At 36.4% G+C, this 23,474-nt stretch overlaps 1 protein-coding gene and 1 non-coding gene across 6 annotated transcripts in view; both read right to left on the minus strand.

Moving 5' to 3' along the window:
* Fut8 (fucosyltransferase 8) overlaps positions 1-23,474 on the minus strand; it is a 214,964-nt gene that overhangs the window by 52,970 nt on the left and 138,520 nt on the right. For all 5 annotated transcript variants that reach the window (XM_052185600.1, XM_052185602.1, XM_052185599.1 and 2 more), the window contains one exon: positions 12,494-12,731. In XM_052185600.1, the coding sequence (XP_052041560.1) occupies positions 12,494-12,731 (238 nt within the window). The remainder of the gene's footprint in view (positions 1-12,493; positions 12,732-23,474) is intronic.
* LOC127688187 (U1 spliceosomal RNA) lies at positions 4,697-4,854 on the minus strand. The gene has a single exon (XR_007978598.1). It is a non-coding gene; the product is annotated as a U1 spliceosomal RNA (small nuclear RNA).

Here is a 23,474-nt window from a genome sequence, read left to right on the forward strand (position 1 = left end):
AAAATATATCAAATTAAAAAAAAGATTAAAAAAATAAAATAAAATATATAACTCCAGGAGAACAGGGAAGAGTGATCTGCTCACATATACATCAATTAGGTCAGTAATTATGTATTAATATTAATGATATTCAGAAAATGAAATAGCTTACAGCTATTACCAGGCTTTAAAAAATATTACAAACATAGACATAACATTTATAACTCATACAATAAATATCAATCTGAACAAACTACAAGATTAGTTAATCTTTATGCCCTGTCTACTTTTAGTTTTGATGTTTGGAATATTTTCTAGTTAATGTAGGATAATTTATCTTTTTATCACCTTGAGGATAAAATAATACTTCAAAATACAAACACTTGATTAACTATTAACTGTCATAAACTACATAAAAGAAAGTTATCTACTAATGTAACTGGTTTCTGTATTGCTAGGGACTGAACTAGAGCCTTGTATAAGTCAAATAGGGATATACTCTGCCACAGACCTATACTATACCTCCACTTCCTTCTAATGTAATATAATACTTAACCTATGTGCTAATTTTGGGAAGCAGATTTTTTTTGAGCTGATATTCATTATACCTTAGGCAAAGCTTATAATCAGGGCATGAGTAATAAAAGTACCAATCCTGTGTCATTTCCTCAATTTAGTGGGAAAAAAATCTATGACAAGCAGTGCTGTAATAACTTGACTACTTTTGCCAATATCTACCAGAAGTAGGACTGCACTGTTGGCCACAATTACTGTACATGCTGAATAATCATCAGCAAGAACACAAAATTGTAACAGTGTAAATGGCAATTAAGAATGAGTACAAAATTCACGGTTTACTTAACGAAAGCTCCACATGAGTACACCTTAAAAATACTTGCATTGAGATTGGTGCAAATGTGACAGGAGTAACCAACACTTTGATTGGATTTAAGGCTCGTTCCATGAGATGGAAACTAAACGCGGCACTGCTAAAGTGGCCGTGCATCTGAGACTAAATATGTTTTGAACCAAGGAGAATACCTACTACTACTAAAGAACAGCAATAAAATGATTCCTAATGACATAGCTGTACCCACAGATCAGTGCAGTCCTCAATTATTATTATTCCTCAACTATTACCAGAGAGGCTTCTTGAAGGAGATGGAAATTAACACAGACTCACGACTGAATGTGCAGAGAGGGAGACTGTAGAGCACTTAACCCTATGTGGAATGCCTTTCTCTAACTCCTCCCCTCAAGGCTCAGGGATCTATATAGAAGAGAAGGTGGGAAGATTATAAAGAGCCAGAGGTCATGGATAACTCTAAGGAAACGACACCTTCCCAACAAGAGGACTGAAGCATGAGTACACAGAGCCTATGACAGCACATGTAAGACTCACATGAGTTTAAATGAGATAAAGCCCCAGCACTGTGATCGTGGAACACAAAGTCCTACCTCTACCCAAGAAGCTATTTGGAATTGACACCTGCTGGGAAAGAGAAAGTCAGTTTTCTTCAATAGAGTATCATGGGTATGTCCAACTTATTCTAGGTAGGTACCATGCCCAGAAGTAGCTGGCCAACACAAAACAGATTCCATAACTTTTTGTGAGAAACTTAGAATTTACTGCACTGAAAATGTCAAAAAGCACTTTAGAAGAAAAGAAATAGCTAAGGTTAACATTTTAAAATATGTAAGTAATATATATTATATAATATTTGCAATATAAAGAAATTACAAATTAAATTACAAATATAAAATATATTTATACAAATTACAAATATAAAATTACAAATATAAAGAAATTACAAATTGCTCAAAAATTAATGAAAAGAAGTAATCTGATAATATTGCAATATTTCTATACTATATCATTTGTATTTTTGTCTACACTTAAATATATAAAATACATATGCATAAAACCAATAATATATTACTTTTTACCATTAAAATTATACTATTATGTTTTTATTGGATATTTTATTTATTTCCATTTCATATGTTATCCCCTATCTCTGTTTCCCCTCTGGGAATCCCTTATCCCATCCCCCTTCCCTACTTCTCTGAGGGTATTCCCCCAGTAGGGTGGGTAGAAAGGTGGGAAGGATCAGAGAGAAGTTGGGAGATAGGAAAGAATATGATCAAAACATATTGAATGAAAAATTTTTAAAGAAAAAATTACTTAAGTCCAAGTATCCCCCATCAGGGTATTTGGCTTACTTGCAAAGTACAATAAAATTAGCTATCAAAACTGAGTTTTCACTCACATCCAACTAAAGGTTTAACTGAGAAGCAGATGGCTTACATCGCTCTTCTACGTAATTCAGCAAATTAGACGCTGAAGAAAAAATATAATTCCCAGTTCTGATATTTTAGATTTCTCTTCTAAACAAGATGTGACAGGCACCTGGCCATTTTATCATTATCTGTCAGGCACTCCAAGTGTGTAGGAGTCCACCCCTAAGATTACTGGCCATTTAAACAACTCTTTAAAAATGGAGCAGGCTGGAGACTTAGGAAAAACATTACTTGCTGATTTTTGGTTCATTAAATTTCAGGTTTCAAAGGACACCACAATAAAACCTACAGAATCAACTAACCTGGGCCCAAAAGGGCTCCAAGAGTCAGACCTGCTAACCAGGGAACATGCATGGGACTGACCGAGGTCCTCTGCACATAAGCTGCAATTGTGCAGCTCCGTTCTCATATGAGACTCCCAATAGCAGAAGCAAAGGCTGTCTCTGGCTCTGTTGTCTGCCCCTGAGACTCTTCCTCCTAAGACTGCTCTATCTAGCCTCAACAGGAAAAGATGAGCCTAGCCCTACTATAACTTGATATGCCAAGGCTGGTGGATATCCATGGAAGCCTCACCCCCTCCCCAGCTTTTCTTAAGAGAAAGGGAGGAAGAGTGGAGGGGAGGGGAGGCTGGGAGGAGAGCAGAGAGAGGAAATTGGTCAGGATGTAAAGTGCTTTATTGAGTAGATAGGGAGAAAGTTGGGCAGCCTTGTCTAGTCCCAAATTTTAGTGGGATTGCTTCAAGTTTCTATCCATTTAATTTGATACTGGCTATTGGCTTGCTGTATATTGCTTTTATTATGTTTAGGTATGGGCCTTGAATTCTTGATCTTTTCAGAAGTCTTGATTCCAAGACTTTTAACATGAAGGGGTGTTGTATTTTGTCAAATGCTTTTTCAGCATCATCTGAGATGATCATGTGTTTTTTTTTTTCTTTGAGTTTGTTTATATAGTGAATTACACTGTTGGGTTTCTGTATACTGAACCATCCCTGCATCTCTGAATGAAGCCTACTTGATCATGGTGAATGATCATTTTGATGTATTCTTGGATTCAGTATGTGAGAATTGTATTAAGTATTTTTGCATCAATATTCATAAGGGAAATTGGTCTGAAGTTCTTTCTTTTTTAAGTCTTTTTGTGGTTTAGGTTATCAGTGTAACTATGGCTTCATAGAATGAATTAAGTAGTGTTCCTTCTGTTTCTATTTTGTGGAATAGTTTGAAGAATATTGCTATTAGGTCTTCTTTGAAGATCTGATAGAATGCTGCAATAAACCCATCTGGTCCTGGGCTCTTTTTGGTTGGGAGACTTGTAATGACGGCTTCTATTTCATTAGGGGTTATAGAACTGTTTAGATGGTTTATCTGATCTTGATTTAACTTTGGTACCAGGTATCTGTCTAGAAAATCATCCATTTCATCCAGATTTTCCAGTTTTGTTGAGTATAGACTTTTGTAATAGGATCTGATGATTTTTTTAATTTCTTTAGTTTCTGTTGTTATGTCTCCATTTTCATTTCTGATTTTTTTAATTTGGATACTGTCTCTGTGCCCTCTGGTTACTCTGGTTAAGGGTTTATCTATCTTGTTGATTTTCTCAAAGGACCAGTTTATGTTCTAATAAATCTCTCTAAACACATGCATACACCTTTAGCTTCCATCTAGCTGGAGAACCCTAAATCTGTATAGAGAGTCACAGAGTCTCTTACCTTGCTAGAGGAGTGTGAAAGCAACCATAGGTAGCATTAACAAATAGGAAATGTCCTATAATAAAACTTTATTTTAAAAGACAAGTATGGGGGCTTTGTTTGATTTGAGGACTCAAGTTTGTCAACCTAATTTTCAGAGCATAACATTTTATATGTAACAAAGTGCCATAAAGATCTGTGACTTTACCATATGGCATGCCACTAAAAGAAAAATATAGACAATAAAATATATTTTATATGATATAAACAAGTTTAATAAGCACTAGCCTATGTAAATTAATATATTGATTACATATACACAAGGAGTCATGCATGAAGATAACTATTAATCATTGTTTATAATAGCAAAAGCTTGTGATAATGTAAATGTCCACCACAGAGGCAATACACAAGCTAATACTAGTACAATACAATAAAACAGAAGAAGGAACTATATTCCATTTTTAATTTACAACAGGTTCTTCTAAGATTCATGGTAGAATATAAAACAGTAATATTTCTCTGAAATAATAATATATTACTTAAAAAATGTACATATCAGGTTCTGAATCCAATCTAGGTCTTAAATGCTAGACATTTCCAATTGCTATATGGATCACTCTATATAATAATGGAGAATGATTCTCATGAGCCAAGAGGGAACCTGAAGAGGCGAAGCTTGCTTGGCTGGAAATAACAAGAATGGTTATCTTCACTTTCTTCTTCTGTATGGAAACACAGTTCCCCACCTATCAGAAATGATTCAGTGGAGAAATGATTCACTCATGGAGAATCACAGGGATCAGCACATCCAGGGTGCAGTGGATGAGCCTCACTCTGGGAAAGACACTTTTGTAATCATGGTATCTCCCTTGCTAGGTAAGTATATAATTTCCTTTTTTATTTATAAATGTGTTGTTTTTTAAAAAAACCTTCAAACAGTTCTGAATTTTGCTAATGTTGTTTGCTAATTGTTTTTCAAAAGAAGCCTTGCTGAAATCCTGATATTTAATTATGAAATTATTGTTATTTTGTTCCTTAAAAAACTAAAGTGGTAATCACAGCATATGAGTGATTTAAAATGTATAAAGTACTGCCAAATAAGTTTTCATGGTAAATCTTTATAACAACCTTGGGAAATACACTGAACAAGGAGGCTACAGATACTACCTATCTTAGTTGCTGTTTTATTGCTGTGACGAGACCAGGACTAAGAAAATTTACAAAAATTTTAACTGGGGGCTTGCTTACAGTTTTAGAGAATTAGGACATGCTCACCATGACAGGAAGCATGGTGACAGGTAGCTAGAGACTAGGCCTGCAGTAGGCTTTGTGTTGTACACTGAACATTTACAGACTCCTGTCTTATACAGTCAGTGGCTGAAGAGCGGGATTAGGTTTTGTTGCCTTTACATATCCTATAATGCCTACATTTTATTTTTCTTTTAAACGTGATAACCCCTGGACTTTCCTATTTTATGACAGTAATAAACTTTTATTAAAAACCACAAACACAAATATGCTCATTATGGACACCTATATAGTGTGTTTTGGTGAATGTACTTGACAATGAAGTTATGAATCAAAATTTTGAATAATAACTGTGACAATATTGTTATTATTGAGGAAAATCAATTTGAGTTATTGCTATTTGCAATTTCTGTAGAAACTACAAACTATATTAAGCTTAAAGATACTTTAACTGAATTACAAGGCACATCTTTTTAGGAAGAGGTGGAAGACTCATCACTAATTCTTTCTAATATCCAATGTAGTTACACATCTACATTGGAATATGACTTGTTTTATAAAATTTAATTTATATCAAATATTTAAAGAACATACATATTAACATACAAAGCTTAGGAAGTATTTACAAAACACTCATATTTCTGAAAAAGCTACTCAGAAAGTTCGCTAGAAGTCAGAACAACTAGACTCTATTAGTAGCCTTGGGTAGCCCAAAATAGACAGGAAGAGATTTTAAGAAACTTTATTAATAAAATTGTTTTCAGGCTATAGAGACTTTGATGCTACTTGCCTTAAATCACTCCTCATTTTATCCCTGGACTCATTCTACAACAAACTTTCAGGGCAAATATATTGCTAAGATACGTTCTTTTTTATTTTCTTTTTAAATAATTTGTTTACTTATTCATTTTACATCCCAGTCACAGCCTCCTCTCCCACCTCTCCTTCCAGTTACTCCTCCTATTACTCTCTCCCCTTCTCCTTAGAGAAGAGGAGTCTGCCCTCTAGGTACCATCCTCCCCTTCCCTGGGTTATCAAGTCACAGCAGAACTAAGTGCATATCCCACTGAGGCCCGTCTGGGCAGTCCAGCTCAGGGAAAGAGATCCAATGGCAGGCAACAGAGTCAGAGACAGCTCACACTCTGATTGCTAGGGGACCCACATAAAGGCTAAGCTGCTCATCTACCACAAAAGTGCCGTGGGGCTAAGTCCAGCCCCTGTGTGCTCTTCATTCTTAATAACAGACTTCATTAACAACAACAAAGGCAACACTATTTTAAAAGTGTTTGACCCAGCTTGATGAGAACTGTTTTTGAGTATGAAAAAAGGCAGGGGAGGTGTTTTTGTTATTTTATTGCATTTACTGTTCTTGCAGAGGATGCAGCTTTCACTCCCAGCACCAACATAATGGTTCACAAACACCCCAGTTCCAGTTCCAGGGTATCCAATGCCCTCTTCTGATTTCTGCAGACACACAGTACACATGCATTAAAAAAAAAGTCTCATACACAAGACTTAAAAATAAACAAATCTAAAGTGCTCTGGTAGAGTCCTTGACAGATAACTCAGGAATTTGTACATCCTGATGCCTTATTTTGAGCCTTCAAGAGAAAACAAACAGATAAAAATCTCAGGTGTTCCCTACAAGGCTGCCTCCTACTCACTCATATTTTAGGTCTGTTTAAAATACTTTCCTCCAAAAGGAATTATTTATAATTCTGTGTTGTCGTCTGAACTTACCCACAGTACATGAGTACACGGTATGTTTCACGTTTTCATTCAGCCTCCTGCCTTTACCCCTAGTCTGCCCATGACAAGGGACAGACTGTATTTGTCTTCTTCATATAAAACTACTATAGCCTGGGTGTCAGATCCAAACAAGTACTTTTATTTTAATGCCCCCATATAAACCACAGGGGTGGCAAATAAAAACTTTTTGACCAAAACCCTTTTGAAATGAAGCACAGAGAAAATGTAAACATACCTTTTATAACGGTATGTTATAAATAAATATATTTACTAACAAATAAAGAAAATGCCCTCATAGAATAAGTTGGGTAGTATTGCTTCTGTTTCTATACCAAAACCACACAAAGATCCAACAAAGAAAGACAACTTTAGATGAATTTCCCTAATGTATATCAATGCAAAAATACTCAATAAAGTTCTTGCCAACTGAATCCAAGAACACATCAAAACTATCATTCACCATGATCAAGTAGGCTTCATCCCAGGGATGCAGGGATAATTCAATATATGGAAATCCATCAATGCAATCCACTACATAAACAAACTCAAAGAAAAAAACCACATGGTCATTTCATTAGATGTTGAAAAGGCATTTGACAAAATTCAGCATCCTTTCATGCTAAAAGTCTTGGAAAGAACAGGAATTCAAGGCCCATACCTAAACATAGTAAAAGCAATATACAGCAAACCGGTAGCCAACATCAAACTAAATGGAGAGAAGATTGAAGCAATCCCACTAAAATCAAGGACTAGACAAGAATGCCCCTTCTTTCCATATTGTTTCAATTTAGTACTTGAAGTTCTAGCTAGAGCAATTAGACAACATAAGGAGGTGAAAGGGATACAAATTGGAAAGGAAGAAGTCAAACTATCACTATTCGCAGATGATATGGTAGTATACTTAAGTGACCTCCCCCCAAAAAATTCCACCAGAGAACTCCTACAACTGATAAACAACTTCAACAAAGTGGATAGTTATAAAATTAACTCAAGCAAATCAGTAGCCTTTCTATACTCAAAGGATAAACAGGCTGAGAAAGAAATTGGGGAAATGTCACCCTTCACAATAGCCACAAACAATATAAAGTATCTTGGTGTGACTCTAACCAAACAAGTGAAAGATCTATATGACAAGAACTTCAGGTCACTGAAGAAGGAAATTGAAGAAGACCTCAGAAAAGGAAAAAAATCTTCCATGCTCATGAATTGGCAGGACTAATATAGTAAAAATGGCCATCTTGCAAAAAGCAATATACAGATTCAATGCAATCCCCATCAAAATCCCAACTTAGTTCTTTATAGAATTAGAAAAAGCAATTCTCAAATTCATCTGGAATAACAAAAAACCCAGGATAGCTAAAACTATTCTCAACAGTAAAAGAACTTCTGGGGGAATCAGTATCCCAGACGTGAAGCAATACTACAGAGCGATAGTGTTAAAAACTGCAGGGTATTGGTACAGTGACAGGCAGGTGGATCAATGGAATAGAATTGAAGACCCAGAAATGAACCCACATACCTATGGTCACTTGATCTTCGACAAAGGAGCTGAAAACATCCAGTGGAAAAAAAAGATAGCCTTTTCAACAAATGGTGCTGTTTCAACTGGAGGTCAGCATGCAGAAGAATGCAAATCGACCCATTCTTATCTCCTTGTACTAAGCTCAACTCCCAGTGGATCAAAGACCTCCACATAAAACCAGACACACTGAAACCAATAGAAAAGAAACTAGGGAAGACCCTTGAGGACATGGGCATAGGAGAAAGTTCCTGAACAGAACACCAATAGCTTATGCTCTAAGATCAAGAATTGACAAATGGAAATTTCATAAAATTACAAAGTTTCTGTAAGGGAAAGGACACTGTTAAAAGGACAAAACGGCAACCAACAAATTGGGAAAAGATCTTCACTAACCCTACACCCAACAGAGGGCTAATATCCAATTTATACAAAGAAATCGAGAAGTTATAGACTCCAGAGAGCCAAATAACCCCATTAAAAAATGGGGTACAGATCTAAACAAAGAATTTTTATCTGAAGAATTTCTAATGGCTAAGAAGCACCTTAAGAAATGTTCAATATCGTTAGTCATTAGGGAAATGCAAATCAAAACAACCCTGAGATTTCACTTCACACCAGTCAGAATAGCTAAGATTAAAAGCTCAGGAGAGAGCAGGTGTTGTTGGCCAGGATGTGGAGAAAGAGGAACACTCCTCCACTGCTGGTGGGATTGCAAGCTGGTACAACCACTCTGGAAATCAGTCTGGCGGTTCCTCAGAAAACTAGGCATGACACTCCTGGAGGACCCTGTTATACTACTCCTGGGCATGTACCCGGAGGATTCCCCGGCATGCAATAAGGACACATGCTCCACTATGTTCATAGCAGCCTTATTTATAATAAATAGCCAGAAGCTGGAAAGAACCCAGATGTCCCTCAAAGGAGGAATGGATACAGAAAATGTATATTTACACAATGGAATACTACTCAGCAATTAAAAACAATGAACTCATGAAAATTTTTAGGCAATGATTGGAACTGGAAAATATCATCCTAAGTGAGGTAATCTAATCACAAAAGAATACACATGGAATGCAGTCATTGATAAATGGATATTAATTAGCCCAGAAGCTCTGAATACTCAAGACACAATTAACATATCAAATGATTCCCAAGAAGAAGGAAGGAAAGGTCCTGGAAAAGCTTGAAACAGCATTGTAGGGGAGTACCAGGACAGAGAATGGGAGGGGGGTGATTGGGGAATGGGAGGAGGGAAGAGGGCTTATGGGATTTATGGGGAGGGGGTAATTGGGAAAGGGGAAATTATTTGGAATGTAAACAAAGAATATAGAAAATAAAAAAAAATGCCCATCTACCTACACGTGTACTTAAACTGCAAAGTCATCAAATTCTTTCTTGTTATTGATTATTTTCACTTCCAAACTGGTTCCAATTCAATTTATTACATTAATACCTCAGTTGATTTCATTAAAGCAACGGGAAATACCTAAAGCCAAAATAATTTAAATGATAATCTCAGTATTTTTTGTTAAAAATATAAATTAGGGAAATTTTTAAAGGAAAAAAATCCCAGATAATGTTTAACTTATTGGAATTCATATCACTACATAATTTATTCAAGGGTATTTATGCTAACTACAAAAAGACTTTACAAGGTAGTTATCTTTCATAGCCTATATAGAATATTATATTTCAAAAACAAATCAGTAATTGTTGAAAGATATTTTAAAGCATCAACTAAGCAAGATTCTTATTCTTCATGAGTAGATCTATATGGAAGAGTTTAAGAGCTATCTCATAGTAAGGAAAATGAATTGACATTATTCTCTGCCACTTTAAACACAGAACTATTAAGAATAGACATAATGTGTACAGGTGATGCAAGGGGTTCAGTGATTTTTAATTAGATGCATGTTCTTTACTATCTATCTCCTTTCGCCTAACAAATTACTCATTATAGAAGACTGTGTGTGTGTGTGTGTGTGTGTGTGTGTGTATGTGTGTGTGTGTGTATGTGTGTGTGTGTGTGTGTGTGTGAGAGAGAGAGAGAGAGAGAGAGAGAGAGAGAGAGAGAGAGAGAGAGAGATGTGAATGGTGCAATGTATGTGAATGGGTGCAAGTACTCCTGTGCATGAAGGCCAGAAGAAAATGCCAGGTGTCCTATAAAACAGGGTCTTTCACTGATCATGGGGTAGGCCCCAGTGATCTTCTAATCTCCACCCCTCTCCCATAGCACTAGAGTTACCGATGGACAGTCATGCCATCACAGCTTTTTACACAGGTTCTAGAACTTGAACTCAAGTGCTCTTATATACTTAAATCATCTTCTCAGTCCAGGGTATGGACTAACAACTATAAAATAATGCAGGAGGAACATAAGTCAACATGCAAGGAAGGATATAGCTTGATCAGATGTATGCACTAATTCCTGAACTACAGGGATCAGTAAATTCCACCCACAGGCATTTCATGTACAATGTCTGTGAACAGTAACAATTTCATGGAAGTGGTGCCAAAGCAATCCAGGATTCTTTGTATAAATCACAACAACAGATATTTTCATAACTAAAGAGTTAATGTCAAGGAGCTTATTAGAATTTATGCTGGCTCCTTTATTTTAAAATGTTCTAGTTTTTCTAAAATACATATATATGCATATCATATACTATTAATAATTTATATAAACAAACATTGATGACATCAATACATTTCATAAGAACAAAAAATTCTGATGTCAAGCATATCTTTTTAATTTTTTTTATTTTATTGTTTTTAAGTAGAAAACAATACATAGTATGCTCACTAAGCAGCCCTGGTTGCTTAGAATTTGCTATGTAGACAACACTGGCCTTCAACTCTGAAATCCACCTGTCTCCACCTTATGAGTTCTGGGAACATATTCAGCAATACTTAGCTTTTACCATAAATATTTGTCTGCAACATTACGAAGTACCCATGCATTTTTTTTAAGCTAACAATAGTAGTTTGCATATTAATTATATAATTAAGTCAGTTCTTACATGAGGTAATACAGAAAATGCATCTCAATATATGGCTTTATTTAGTGTTACAAACAATTTAATGTGGCAAATTAACACTTTCATTTTGCTGGTGAAGAGACTTCCATCTTGGGTTCTGAAACTTACCCAAGATTACAAGATAGCAATATGACACAAGATCTAATATGGTAGATCTGTTTAAAATCTTGAGCATAAAACAAAAGCACTGGATTACCACTAAGACTTTGTTTATAGTCTAGACTTTTTAATACCACTTCAGTGATCAGAAGGGAAAGTTTCTGTTATCTTTTTTCATTTTTTAAAATTACCTGGGAAAGCCTGGGAAAGACTGCAGTTTACGCTATCACCAAATGATTCTTGGTAAAAATTAAATTAAATTAAAATTATATAAGAAAACAAGGTTTCATTGTCCTCAACTGTAAAATGGAGACAAAGTTGAGAGTCTATCTCAATGGTTCTCATACTTTGGTCTTAAGATAAATTTTCTCAGAAATGAAATTCTTAGGCCTACTCCTGATAGCCTACATCAGAATCCTCCATTTCAAACAGCATGCTAATGTTTGAAACTCTTGTGTTTGAGACACTTGGTCAACTTTCTGCAATAATTATGAAGAATAAATGAATTCAGTAATATCACCTTACAAGTGAAAATTACATCATCTTTATTAAAATATTAAATTGTACTCCATGGAAAAGAGAAAACTGAATTTGTTAAATCAAGATAAAACTATACATTGAATGAAATATTAAATTATTTTACTTATTTTAGATACATATTCTTACCATGCAGCCTAGACTGGCTTTGAACTCATAATCCGCCCATCTCAGACTCCCAAGCACTGGAATTATAGGTATTTGCCACTATAGCTGGTATACATTACCTAGCTTTATTTTTTGTTAAAAGTAAAATACTATTTACATTTGAATCAAAAAAATGATTAGAGCTTATACACCCATACCTAGAAATCTGCACAAGCCCCTTACCTGACCAGTGTCCAGTGGAGAGGCCAGATCTGTCTGTGCATGTCTCACTTACAGGTCTAAATACCGTCTCCCATCCACCAGTAGCATAGCGCCAATTCTGAGATTCCAAGATGAGTGTTCGCTGGGTGCCATAAGCAATCATGAAACAGTAGACCACGTGATGGAGCTGACAACCATAGCCACAGCCTTTATTGATGTTACACACCAGCTTCCTGGCTTTGCTGCAGTCCTTAGGATTCTGCCATTGAAACAAAGAAGACAATGATAAAAGAGGTTAACTTCACATTTTGGTCATAGGTATTAAAAATCATACAGTAAGTCAGAACTGGCTCAGCATATTTCTTATTTAAATAAAGAATTAAGCCTTATAGACAGTATCCAATAACAAAATTAAGTAAAATTTTGATGTGCAGGACAATGGAAAAGAAAAAGAATTACTTTGAAGATATCACTAAACAAATGTGAAATTAAGCAGCTACATTAGAAAGTCTGTTCCTTTTCTATCACTCAGAGGTCATGATGGAAAGAGTGGTTCCATCATTTCCTTAATGCATATAGCTTACATCCTATGACAAAACTCCAATCAGCTTAAAGAAAAAGCTGTAATTTATCAGTTTGTTCCCAGAATTCTGAATGCCACAAACAAAAACTATATTTTCATCAAGAAGCTAAGGACACAGAGGAGTAGGCATGATAGTTAAGTAAGGGAGGGCACCTATCAGACTAGAGTTCAGTCCTGGGACTCGTATGGTAGAAGAGAACCGAATACTGTATCTCTCTCTCTCTCTCTCTCTCTCTCTCTCTCTCACACACACACACACACACACACACACACACACACACACAGAGACAGAGACAGAGAGACAGAGTAATTTAAGGTACTGAGTAAAAGAAGCTCAAAATTCAACATTTACAAAATATCAGTCATTGAACTTCTTTATATCAAACTTGATGATAGCTACCAGCAATTTTCATAAGTGAATGTAGAACACTTGTATTGTGGCTATCCTGAAAATGTGATGCGACTTTTTTCAAATTAAGAGGTCTATTTTAATATTTTTATATTTCCCCACAAAGTAGCAAATGTTTATCTAGTATGAAAATTTCTTTTTTTTCCATTGTAAAATTTCAATTTTGCTCTAAGGTTGACGAACTTTTACTAAATATTTATAGCCATCTTATTCTGACATAATGATTGGTCTTGGTTAAGACCCTTAGCCAGAGTTTCCAAGCTGTTTTTTCACCTCTGAAAGGGAAAAGAAGATGAAGACTTTTACAAATAGAATCCTGGTCCCCCACATATCAAGAAACGATTCCTATGAATCTTGACTAACACAGCCAGTAAGCCTCTGTTAATAAAAGTCCTATTCCTGAACAGAACACCAATGGCTTATGCTCTAAGAACAAGAATCGACAAATGGGACCTCATAAAACCGCAAAGCTTTTATAAGGCAAAGGACACAGTAATTAGGACAAAATGGCAACCAACAAGTTGGGAAAAGATCTTTACTAACACTACATCTGATAGAGAGGGCTAATATCTAATATATACAAAGAACTCAAGAAGTTAGTCTCCAGAGAATCAAATAACCCTATTAAAAAATGGGGTACAGAGCTAAACAGGGAATTCTCAACTGAGGAAACTCAATGGCCCTAAAGCACCTAAAGAAATGTTCAGCATCCTTAGTTATTAGGGAAATGCAAATCAAAACAACACTGAGATTCCACCTTACATTAGTCAGAATGGCTAAGATGAAAAACTCAGGGGACAGCAGATGCTGGAGAGGATGTAGGGAAAAGGAACACTGCTCCATTGTTGGTGGGATTGCAGGCTGGTAAAACCACTCTGGAAATCAGTTTGACTCCTCAGAAAATTAGACACAGTACTACTACCTGCTAACCCAGCTATACCACTCCTGGGCATATACCCAGAAGATGTTCCTACATGTAATAAGGACACATGGTCCACTATGTTCATTGCTGCCTTATTTATAATAGCCAGAAGCTGGAAAGAACCCAGATGTCCCTCAACAGAGGAATGGATACAGAAACTGTGGTATATATACACAATGGAGTACTATTCAGCTATTAAAAACAATGAATTTATGAAATTCTTAGGTAAATGGATGGAACTAGAAAGTGTCATCCTGAGCGAGGCAACCCAATCACAAAGATCACACATGGTATGCCTCACTAATAAGTAGAAGTTAGCCCAAAAGCTCAAAATAAACAAGTTAGAATTCACCCAGCGCAGGAAGCTCAAGAAGAAGAATTTACGTAAGGGTGCTTTGGTTTCTCTAAGAAAGGGAACAAAAAACTCACAGGAGCAATAAGGGAGACAATGTATGGAGCAGGGGCTGAAGTAAAGGCCACCCAGAGACTGCTTTATCTGGGGATTAATCCTATAAACAGTCAACAAACCCCAAGTCTACTAAGGATTACAAGAAGTGTATACCAAAAGGAGCATGCAATGGTTGTCTCTAGAGGGGCCCTGCCAGAGACATACAAATACAGAGGCAGATGCTAGCAACCAACTATTGGACTGGGTATGGGGTCCCTAATGGAGGAGCTGGAGGGTGGTCCAGAAGAGCTGAAGGGGCTTATAGCCCCATGGGAAGAACAATGATTTCGGCCACCCAGATACCCCAAGACTCCCAGGTACTGAACCATCAACCAAGGGGCACACATGGTTCCAGCCAAAAATGTGGCAGAGGAAGGCCTTGTTGGGCACAAGTGGGAAGAATGGTCCTTGGTCAGGTAAAGGCTCAACAGAGGCCCCAACAAAAGGAAACCAAGGGGGGAGGTTGGAGTGTGTAGGATGGAGGGTTATTTATGTGGAGACAGGGGGTGGGAGGAGGGGATGGGGGTCTTTGGGGAGGGGGGAAATTTGGAAAGGTTTTATCATGACAATGTAAATGAAGATGATATTGAATTAAATAAAAAATAAAAAATTCTAAAAAAGAGAGAGAGAGAAAAAGAAAGTTAAGATAGTAAGGCTGTAAAATGATTCTGAAGGAAATCCAAGAAAAGAAAATGTAATATTATCACCTTTAGGAGCACCTTTTACTGGCACAAGTGTTAAGCAAGCTGGTCATCTTCACATCAAGGATGAACTGACATCACCAAGAATCTTGAGTTGAATCATTAGTGAATCTAAGAACACTTTGTAAAAAATTCTACAAGATTTAGTCCAAGTTGTTTCCAGAATTAAGCATGTGAATTGCAGATTTTTTTACTTGAGTATGAACTCATGAAAGACTCATGAGGAAATTATCTCATCCCTGTTACTACAGCCACAAAAGGCTTGAGAGAACCAGATAAAATGTAATTATCATATGGGAATAAAAGAAATTTACTTACTTAAATACTCATACACACACACACACACACACACACACACACAGCAGGGGAAGAAAGCTGGTTTACTAAGTACACTGCAAGAGGACATGTGCTAGGCAATAGCAAGGGCACTGTCATAACTTTTATCCTACCAGATAAGGATCCTGGGAATGATGTTTTCAAAGTGGTTTGAAGCATTATTGCCGACTCAGCAAATTTTGGGGGGGGAGTGAATAAACATTATTTGTCTATTTTTTATGACTCATAACAAATACAGAACTAAAATATCCCTAAAAATCATATCAATAAAAAAAGGTCCCCCTATATGTTTGTAACTCTTTGAGGCATCTTAAATGTAGTGAATATTACAAAGATTAAGCAGAATGTTCTTAGAAACTACACTCTATTTCTTCTGTCTTAAGGACAAATGTGAAAGAACATAATTAGCCAATCATCTAACCTTTAGTGTGGATCCTAGAGATTTTACTTAAAAGAAGATTGCCATCCATATGCAACAAAAAAATGTGTGCTAGGTTTTACTGGGAGAAATGCATTAGAGTTTTCATGTATGCCATCGGTAACAGAAAAAGGAAAAATATTTATTACATTTGATTCTGAAGAGAAGGGTCTATGTGTAAAAAGCACTCAATGAGGGACTCTAAGGCAGAGAATGACAAGAGAAATTGAGGGACTGGAACAAAGGCTGTGAGAAAAACAAAGAAAAGCAACAGCACAATCTTTGATTTTACTAAAATACTAATAATAAAAAGTATAAAAGATTCAAAGGATGATGTTCATAAAAGATTCACAAATGTAGAACACAAGAAAAAAAAAGGTATTTGTGTTTATAAGCACAAGATCAGGTTTACCAGAATAAAAGATGTAGAAAATCAAGTAGGTATTTCCCAGGTAATAGAAAGGGATTATTTCTTTTGAAACCAAGTGACTACGGCTAGACTGAAATAACGATAAAAACAACATAAAATCCAAATACCCACGGAAACTTAACAACTCTCTAGTCAATAACAACTTGATCAGGGAAGAAATAAGGAAAGAAATTAAAGACTTTAGAATTCAACGAAAAAGAAGGCACAACATACCCTAATTTATGAGATACAAGGCAAGCAATGCTAAGAGGAAAATTCATAGCACTAAGTGCCTTCATAAGGAAATTACAGATATCCTACACTAACAGCTTACCAGCACACCGGAAAACCTAGAATAAAAAGAAGCAAGCACGCACACAAGGCAAGTAGAAGACAGGAAATAGCCAAAGTGAGAGCTGAAATCAATCAAATAGAAAAAAAGTGAAGATACAAAGAATCAACAAAACCAAGAGCTGGTTCTTTGAGAAAAATCAACAAGCTAGGTAAACCACTAGTAAAACTAAATAAGGGCCCAGAGACAGTATCCAAATTAATGAAATCAGAAATGAAAAGGGAGACATGACAATAGAAACCGAGGAAATTAAAAAAAAAATCAACAGATTCTACTACTACAAAAGCCTATGCTCAACAAAATTGGAAAATCTGGATGAGGTGGATGATTTTCTAGACAGATCCCAAGTACCAAAGTTCAATCAAGAGCAGGCAAACTCTCTAAACCAGCCCGTATCCACTATGGAAATAGAGGAAGTCATTAAAAATCTCCCATCCAAAAAAATTCCCAGGGCCAGATGTCTTAGGACAGAATTCTACCAGACCTTCAAAGAAGACCTAAAACCCGCACACCTCCAATTATTCCATACAGTAGAAACAGAAGGAACACTACCTAATTCATTCTATCATACCACAATTACTCTGATACCTAAACCACACAAAGACTCAACAAAGAAAGAGAACTTCAGACCAATTTCACTTATGAATATCTATGCAAAAAACCACTCAATACAATTCTAGCAAACTGATCTAAAAACACATCAAAATAATCATTCACCATGACCAAGTAGGCTTCATATCAGGGATACAAGATTGGTTCTACATATGAAAATCCATAAACATAATCTACCATATAAACAAACTCAAAGGAAAAAATTCACATGAACATCTAATTAGATGTTGAAAAGGCATTTGACAAAATACAACACACCTTCAGGTTAAAAGTATTGGTGAGATCAGGAATTTGGGGCCCATACCTAAACATAAAAAATGCAATATACAGCAAACCAACAGTCAATATCAAATTAAATGGAGATATACTTGAAGCAATCCCACTGAAATCAGGGACAACACAAGGATACTCACTTTGCCCATATCTATTCAATATCATAATTGAAGTTCTAACCAGAGCAGTAAGACAACAAAAGGATATCAGAGGGATACAAATTGGTAAAGAAGTAAAGGTATCACTATTTGCAGATCATATGATAACATACATAAGTGACCCCAAAAATTCTACCAGAGAACTTCTAGAGCTGATAAACAACTTCAGCAAAGTGGCTGGATATAAAATTAACTCAAACAAATCAGTAGCCTTCTTTTATACAAATGATAAACAGGTTGAAAATGAAAATGAAGAGAAACAACACCCTTCATATTAGTCACAAACAATATAAAATACCTTGGGGGTAACTCTAACCAAACAAGTGAAAGATCTGTATGACAAGAACTTCAAGTCTCTCAAGAAAGAAACTGAAGAATATCTCAGAAAAATGGATATCTCCCAGGCTCATGGATTGGTAGGATTAACATAGTAAAAATGACCATCCTACCAAAAGCAACCTATAAATTCATTTCAATCCCCACCAAAATTCCAACCCAATTCTTCAAAGAGATGGAAAGAGCAATTCTCAATTTTATATGGGAAAAAAACCCAGGGTAGTGAAAACAATTCTTAACAATAAAAGAACTTCTGGGGGAATCACCATCCCTGACCTTAAACTATACTGCTGAGCAATATAGTGCTAAAAACTGCATGGTATTGGTACAGAGACAGACAGGTTGATCAATAGAACAGAACTGAAGACCCAGAAATAAAACCACACACCTATGGACACTTGATCTTTGACAAAGAAGCCAAAAATATACAATGGACAACAGATAGCATCTTCAATAACTGGTGCTGGTTTGGTAGTCAGTATGTAGAGAATTGAAAATAGATCCATTATTTGTCACCTTGCACAAACCTCAAGTCCAAGTGGGTCAAGGATCTCAACATAAAACCAGATTCACTGAATCTAATAGAAGAGAAAGTGGGTAAGAGCCTTAAAGTCATGGGCACAGGGGTGAGAGGTGTTTCTAAACAGAACTCCAATGGCTCAGGCTCTAAGATCAAGAACTGATAAATGAGACCTCATGAAATTGAATAGGTTCTGTAAGGCAAACGACATAGCCAATAGAACAATTTGGCAACCTACAGATTGGGAAAAGTCTTCCCTTACTTCACATCTGATAGAGGGCTAACCACCAAGAAACCAAACAACCCAATAAAAAAAATGGGGTATAGAACTAAACAGAGAATTCACAACATAGGAACCTCAAATGGTCAAGAAGCACATAAAGATAGGTTCAGAATCCTTACTGATCAGGGAAATAAAAATCAAAATGACCCTGAGATTCCACTTTACACCAATCAGAATGGCTAAGATCAAAACCTCAGGTGACAGTACATGTTGGCAAGGATGTAGAGAAAGAGGAACACTCCTCCATTGCTGGTGAGATCGCAAACTGGTACAACCACTCTGAAAATCAGGCTCGAGGTTCCTCAGAAAACTGGAAATAGATCTATCTGAAGACCCAGCTATACCACTCCTGGGCATATATCCAAAAGATACCTTACCATACTGAAAGGGCATATATGCCACTATGTTCATAGTGGTATCTGTGATAGTCAGAAGCTGCAAACAACCAAGAGGTCCCATAACAGAAAAATAAATACAGAAAATGTAGTTCATTTACACAATGGAATACTATACTATTCAGCTATTAAGAACGAGGACATCATGAGTTTTGTAGGCAAACAAATGAAATTAGAAAATATCATCCTGAGTGAGGTATCTCAGACTCAAAAGGATATGCATAGCTTGTATTCACTAATATATGGATATCATCCAAAAAAAAAAGTACAGAATACCCAAGACACAATCCGCAGAACTCAAGAAGGGTTAACAAGCCAAAGGGCCCAAGTGAGGATGCTCAATCCCACTTGGAAGGGAGAAGAAAGCAGAGGTCAGAGGGAGGGAGGAAACTGGCTGGAAGAGGGGAGGGGCAGGGGAAAAGGGGAACATGATCATGTGTGTGTGTGTGTGTATGTGTGTGTGTGTGTGTGTGAGAGAGAGAGAGAGAGAGAGAGAGAGAGAGAGAGAGAGAGAGAGAGAGAGAGAAGCCCTGAGGGCCAGAAGAATGAATGGAAATATACAACTTCAGGAGGTGGGAAATGGGGAACCCTTTAGAAAGTCCCAGAGACCTCGAAGGTGAGAGACTCTCAGAACTCAAAGGGAGAGACCTTAGATGAAATGCCCAACAGTTTGGAGAGGGAACTTGTAGAGTCCATGTCCAATAGAAAGACAGGGCAACAAGTGGAGGGATGGGTTTGCCATCCCACAATCAGGAACTCTGACCCAAGGTTGCTCCTTTCTGGGAGAACTGCAGGGACAAAAATGGAGAGAAGACTGGAGGGAAGGAGTTTCCAGTGGCTGGCTCAAATCTGGTCCTATCTCAGGGGTCAGCTAAAGGGCCTAACACTATTTACTAATGCTATGGTGTGCTTAGAGACAAAAGCCCAGCATGCCTGTCCTCCAAGAGGCCCAACAAGCAGCTGACAGAAACAGATACTTATATCTAACCATGGACTGAAGTCAGGGACCCCTGTGGTTGAATTAAGGAAAGCTGGAAGAAATTGAGGAGGAGGGCAACTCCATAAGGAGGACCAGCAGTCTCAAGTAACCTGGACCCCTGAGATCTCTCTGACACTGAGTCACTAAGCAGGCAGCATACAGGAGCTGGTCTGAGGCCCCTGACACATACACAGTAGAGGACTGCCTGGTCTGGCCTCAGTGACAGTGGAAGCACCTAACCCTAGAGAGATTTGAGGCTCCAGGGAGGTGGTTGGCTTGGAGCTGGAAGGGTGAGGTGGGGGTGGGGAGTGAGGACATCCTCTTGGTGACAGGGCCTGAGGAATGGGACAAGGAACTGTGGAGGGCAGATTGGGAAGGGGATAATGATTGGGCTGTAAAAAAAAAAAAAGATTAAAGATAAATATTTTTAAAAAGTGAAAAAAAGTTAGCTATTTTATAGAAATATTGAGTATTTAATATATTCAATGATCCCTGGTTGAGGAATCTGACAGAATAAGAAAACATACATACAATTTAGAAATAGGCAATTTGAATATCCTGGTATTGTAGTAAAACAAGAAAGAATTAAGGAATCGAAGGCAAAAATCCACTTACAGCTGGACTGAAAGGACTCTGAATAAAACTGCAATTACTAATGTTAATGCTTTAAAGATATAGCTTATTATATACATACATGCATACACACACACACACACACACACACATGAAATGTGAAGGCAAATGTAAAGGAATTTTTTCTTTTAAGAAAAAGTTATAAATCAGATTGACAGGAATTTATTCTGAGAGAAAGAAACTCTATAGGAAATACACTTAACATTATTCAATGCTGGAGAATTACTGTAAAAACAAAGTTAAAATATGAGCTATAAATCATAGTATTTTCACATAAACACCCATCGTTCTACTATGCTTGTGTGTGTGTGTGTGTGTGTGTGTGTGTGTGTGTGTTTATGTGTGTGTGTGTAAGATATTGAGGAATGAACCTAGGATCTCTTAAATGCTAGGAAAGCACTCTACTACCTATATTCTCAGCCTTCTTTTCATTTTCATCTATTTAGTTAGTAGTTTGTGATTTGTTTTTTGTTTGTTTGTTTGTTTGTTTGCAGTTTTGATTCTGGCTGTTGAAGACAGAATCTCACCATGTAGCTCTGACTGGTTTAGAATTTACTGTAGATTCGGATGGCTTCAAATTTGTGGCAACTCTCCTGTCATTGCCTCCAATTTATTCTTTTATTTTGAGACAAAGTCTCATTGATTTGAGTAGTCTGGCCTTCCAGGTAGACCTGCAGTTTCAGCTTCCCACGTAGCTGAGAGTCTAAGATTCCTTTACTTTACCACCAAGGTTTTCTTAAAGATTCATCAATAGACATGCAAGCTTTAGGTCTTTACAATAAAGATAACCGTGCAAATTTTAGAATGACAAGATTAACTTAAATAAAAATCCAAGACAATTACTTCAATGAAAGAGCTTTGGAAGAAGAGACTTCAGAAATTTTGTTGTTGTTGTTCTAGTAAAGGCTTTGCCATTAACTCAAATGCCTGATTTTGCTTCAATTCAATAATTTAAAATGAGACAAAAATGATCTCAATTCTAAGTCTCTCCCTGTCAATCAATTTTTCACGACAGGGATACTCATTTATGAAGCTAATGAGATAGTATACACTCAGAATTACTTTAAATATGCTCTTACTTATTCATATAATTGGAGAGAAACTAGTTGACTCTGTGTAAGTGCAATGTGGATATGCTAGAACTGAGCCCAGAACCCTGTGCATGATGCCAAGCATGTTCTTTTATCACTAAGCTACATTTTCATCCAAATCACAGATTTTTTGCTATTTCAGATTTTCACGATACACAAATAAATAAAAGCCTCTTTGAAGTATAAATTTCACTCACAATGAAATTTCTCACATTTTTAATAACTGACAAAAATATTACAAAAATGGCTAAAAAAGGAACAAATAAAAATATGTAGTCATATAAACAGAATATAATATCCCCACACATCTTAAAGAAGAAACACTCAGTAACTATTAGCTCAACTGAATCTGTTTGAAAGACAGAAGAGATGTTCATACTCACAACACTAAATTTGTAAGTGACAAGGCAGAATTATGAATTTTGGCTTCTCAATCTACCGTCTCTAAGATGTCTTCAATACAAGTCGCTGAAAGAAAGTCAGGTTAAGAGCACATAGTTGGCTACTTCTATAGGCTACTAATTAAGAGCCATAATCCAGAGAAACTTTCCACTCCCTCTTAAGAACATTCCTTACATTGGGAAGTACTAAGGCACAAACAGCTCCTCTTTCTAAGGAAAAAAACCTTGGTAAAAAGAAACCAAGTAAGTTAAATTTTATTGTGCTGTTTATATTCTCTAATCAGAAGACTATAAACATTTTTTTAATTTGTTTGATTAAAAACATTTGCAATATCTAGCTTGGTGTTGGTAATGAAGAAAAGATTCATTAATACTGTGACAAAATAACGTCATTGTTTTGGAAATAAGCTAATTTCATTTCTCTAAAATTATTTTCAAAACCAATGCAGAAAATGTAATGAAGCAACTAAGAGAATTGAAGAGCTGCATACTGGTAATTAAAATGAATATTCTGGGCATAGTTAATAGCCATGAAAGTGAAGTAAAAGCATTCACGTTTTTAAAAGACAAGCCTGGAAATCACTGGCTTTAGACAATTAAACAAGAATATTTCCCTAGCAGAGTAGAGATGGTCTGGATGAGGTGTCCCTTTCCTCCTTGCAGCAAAGAACAATCTGTTCCAATAGTCAGTATGTTGCAATAGCTCAGGCCAAAGCAGGCTACCAAGTGCTTCAAGAAATCAA

Source organism: Apodemus sylvaticus, chromosome 6, assembly GCF_947179515.1.
Source record: "Apodemus sylvaticus chromosome 6, mApoSyl1.1, whole genome shotgun sequence".
NCBI classification, from domain to species: Eukaryota; Metazoa; Chordata; class Mammalia; order Rodentia; family Muridae; genus Apodemus; species Apodemus sylvaticus.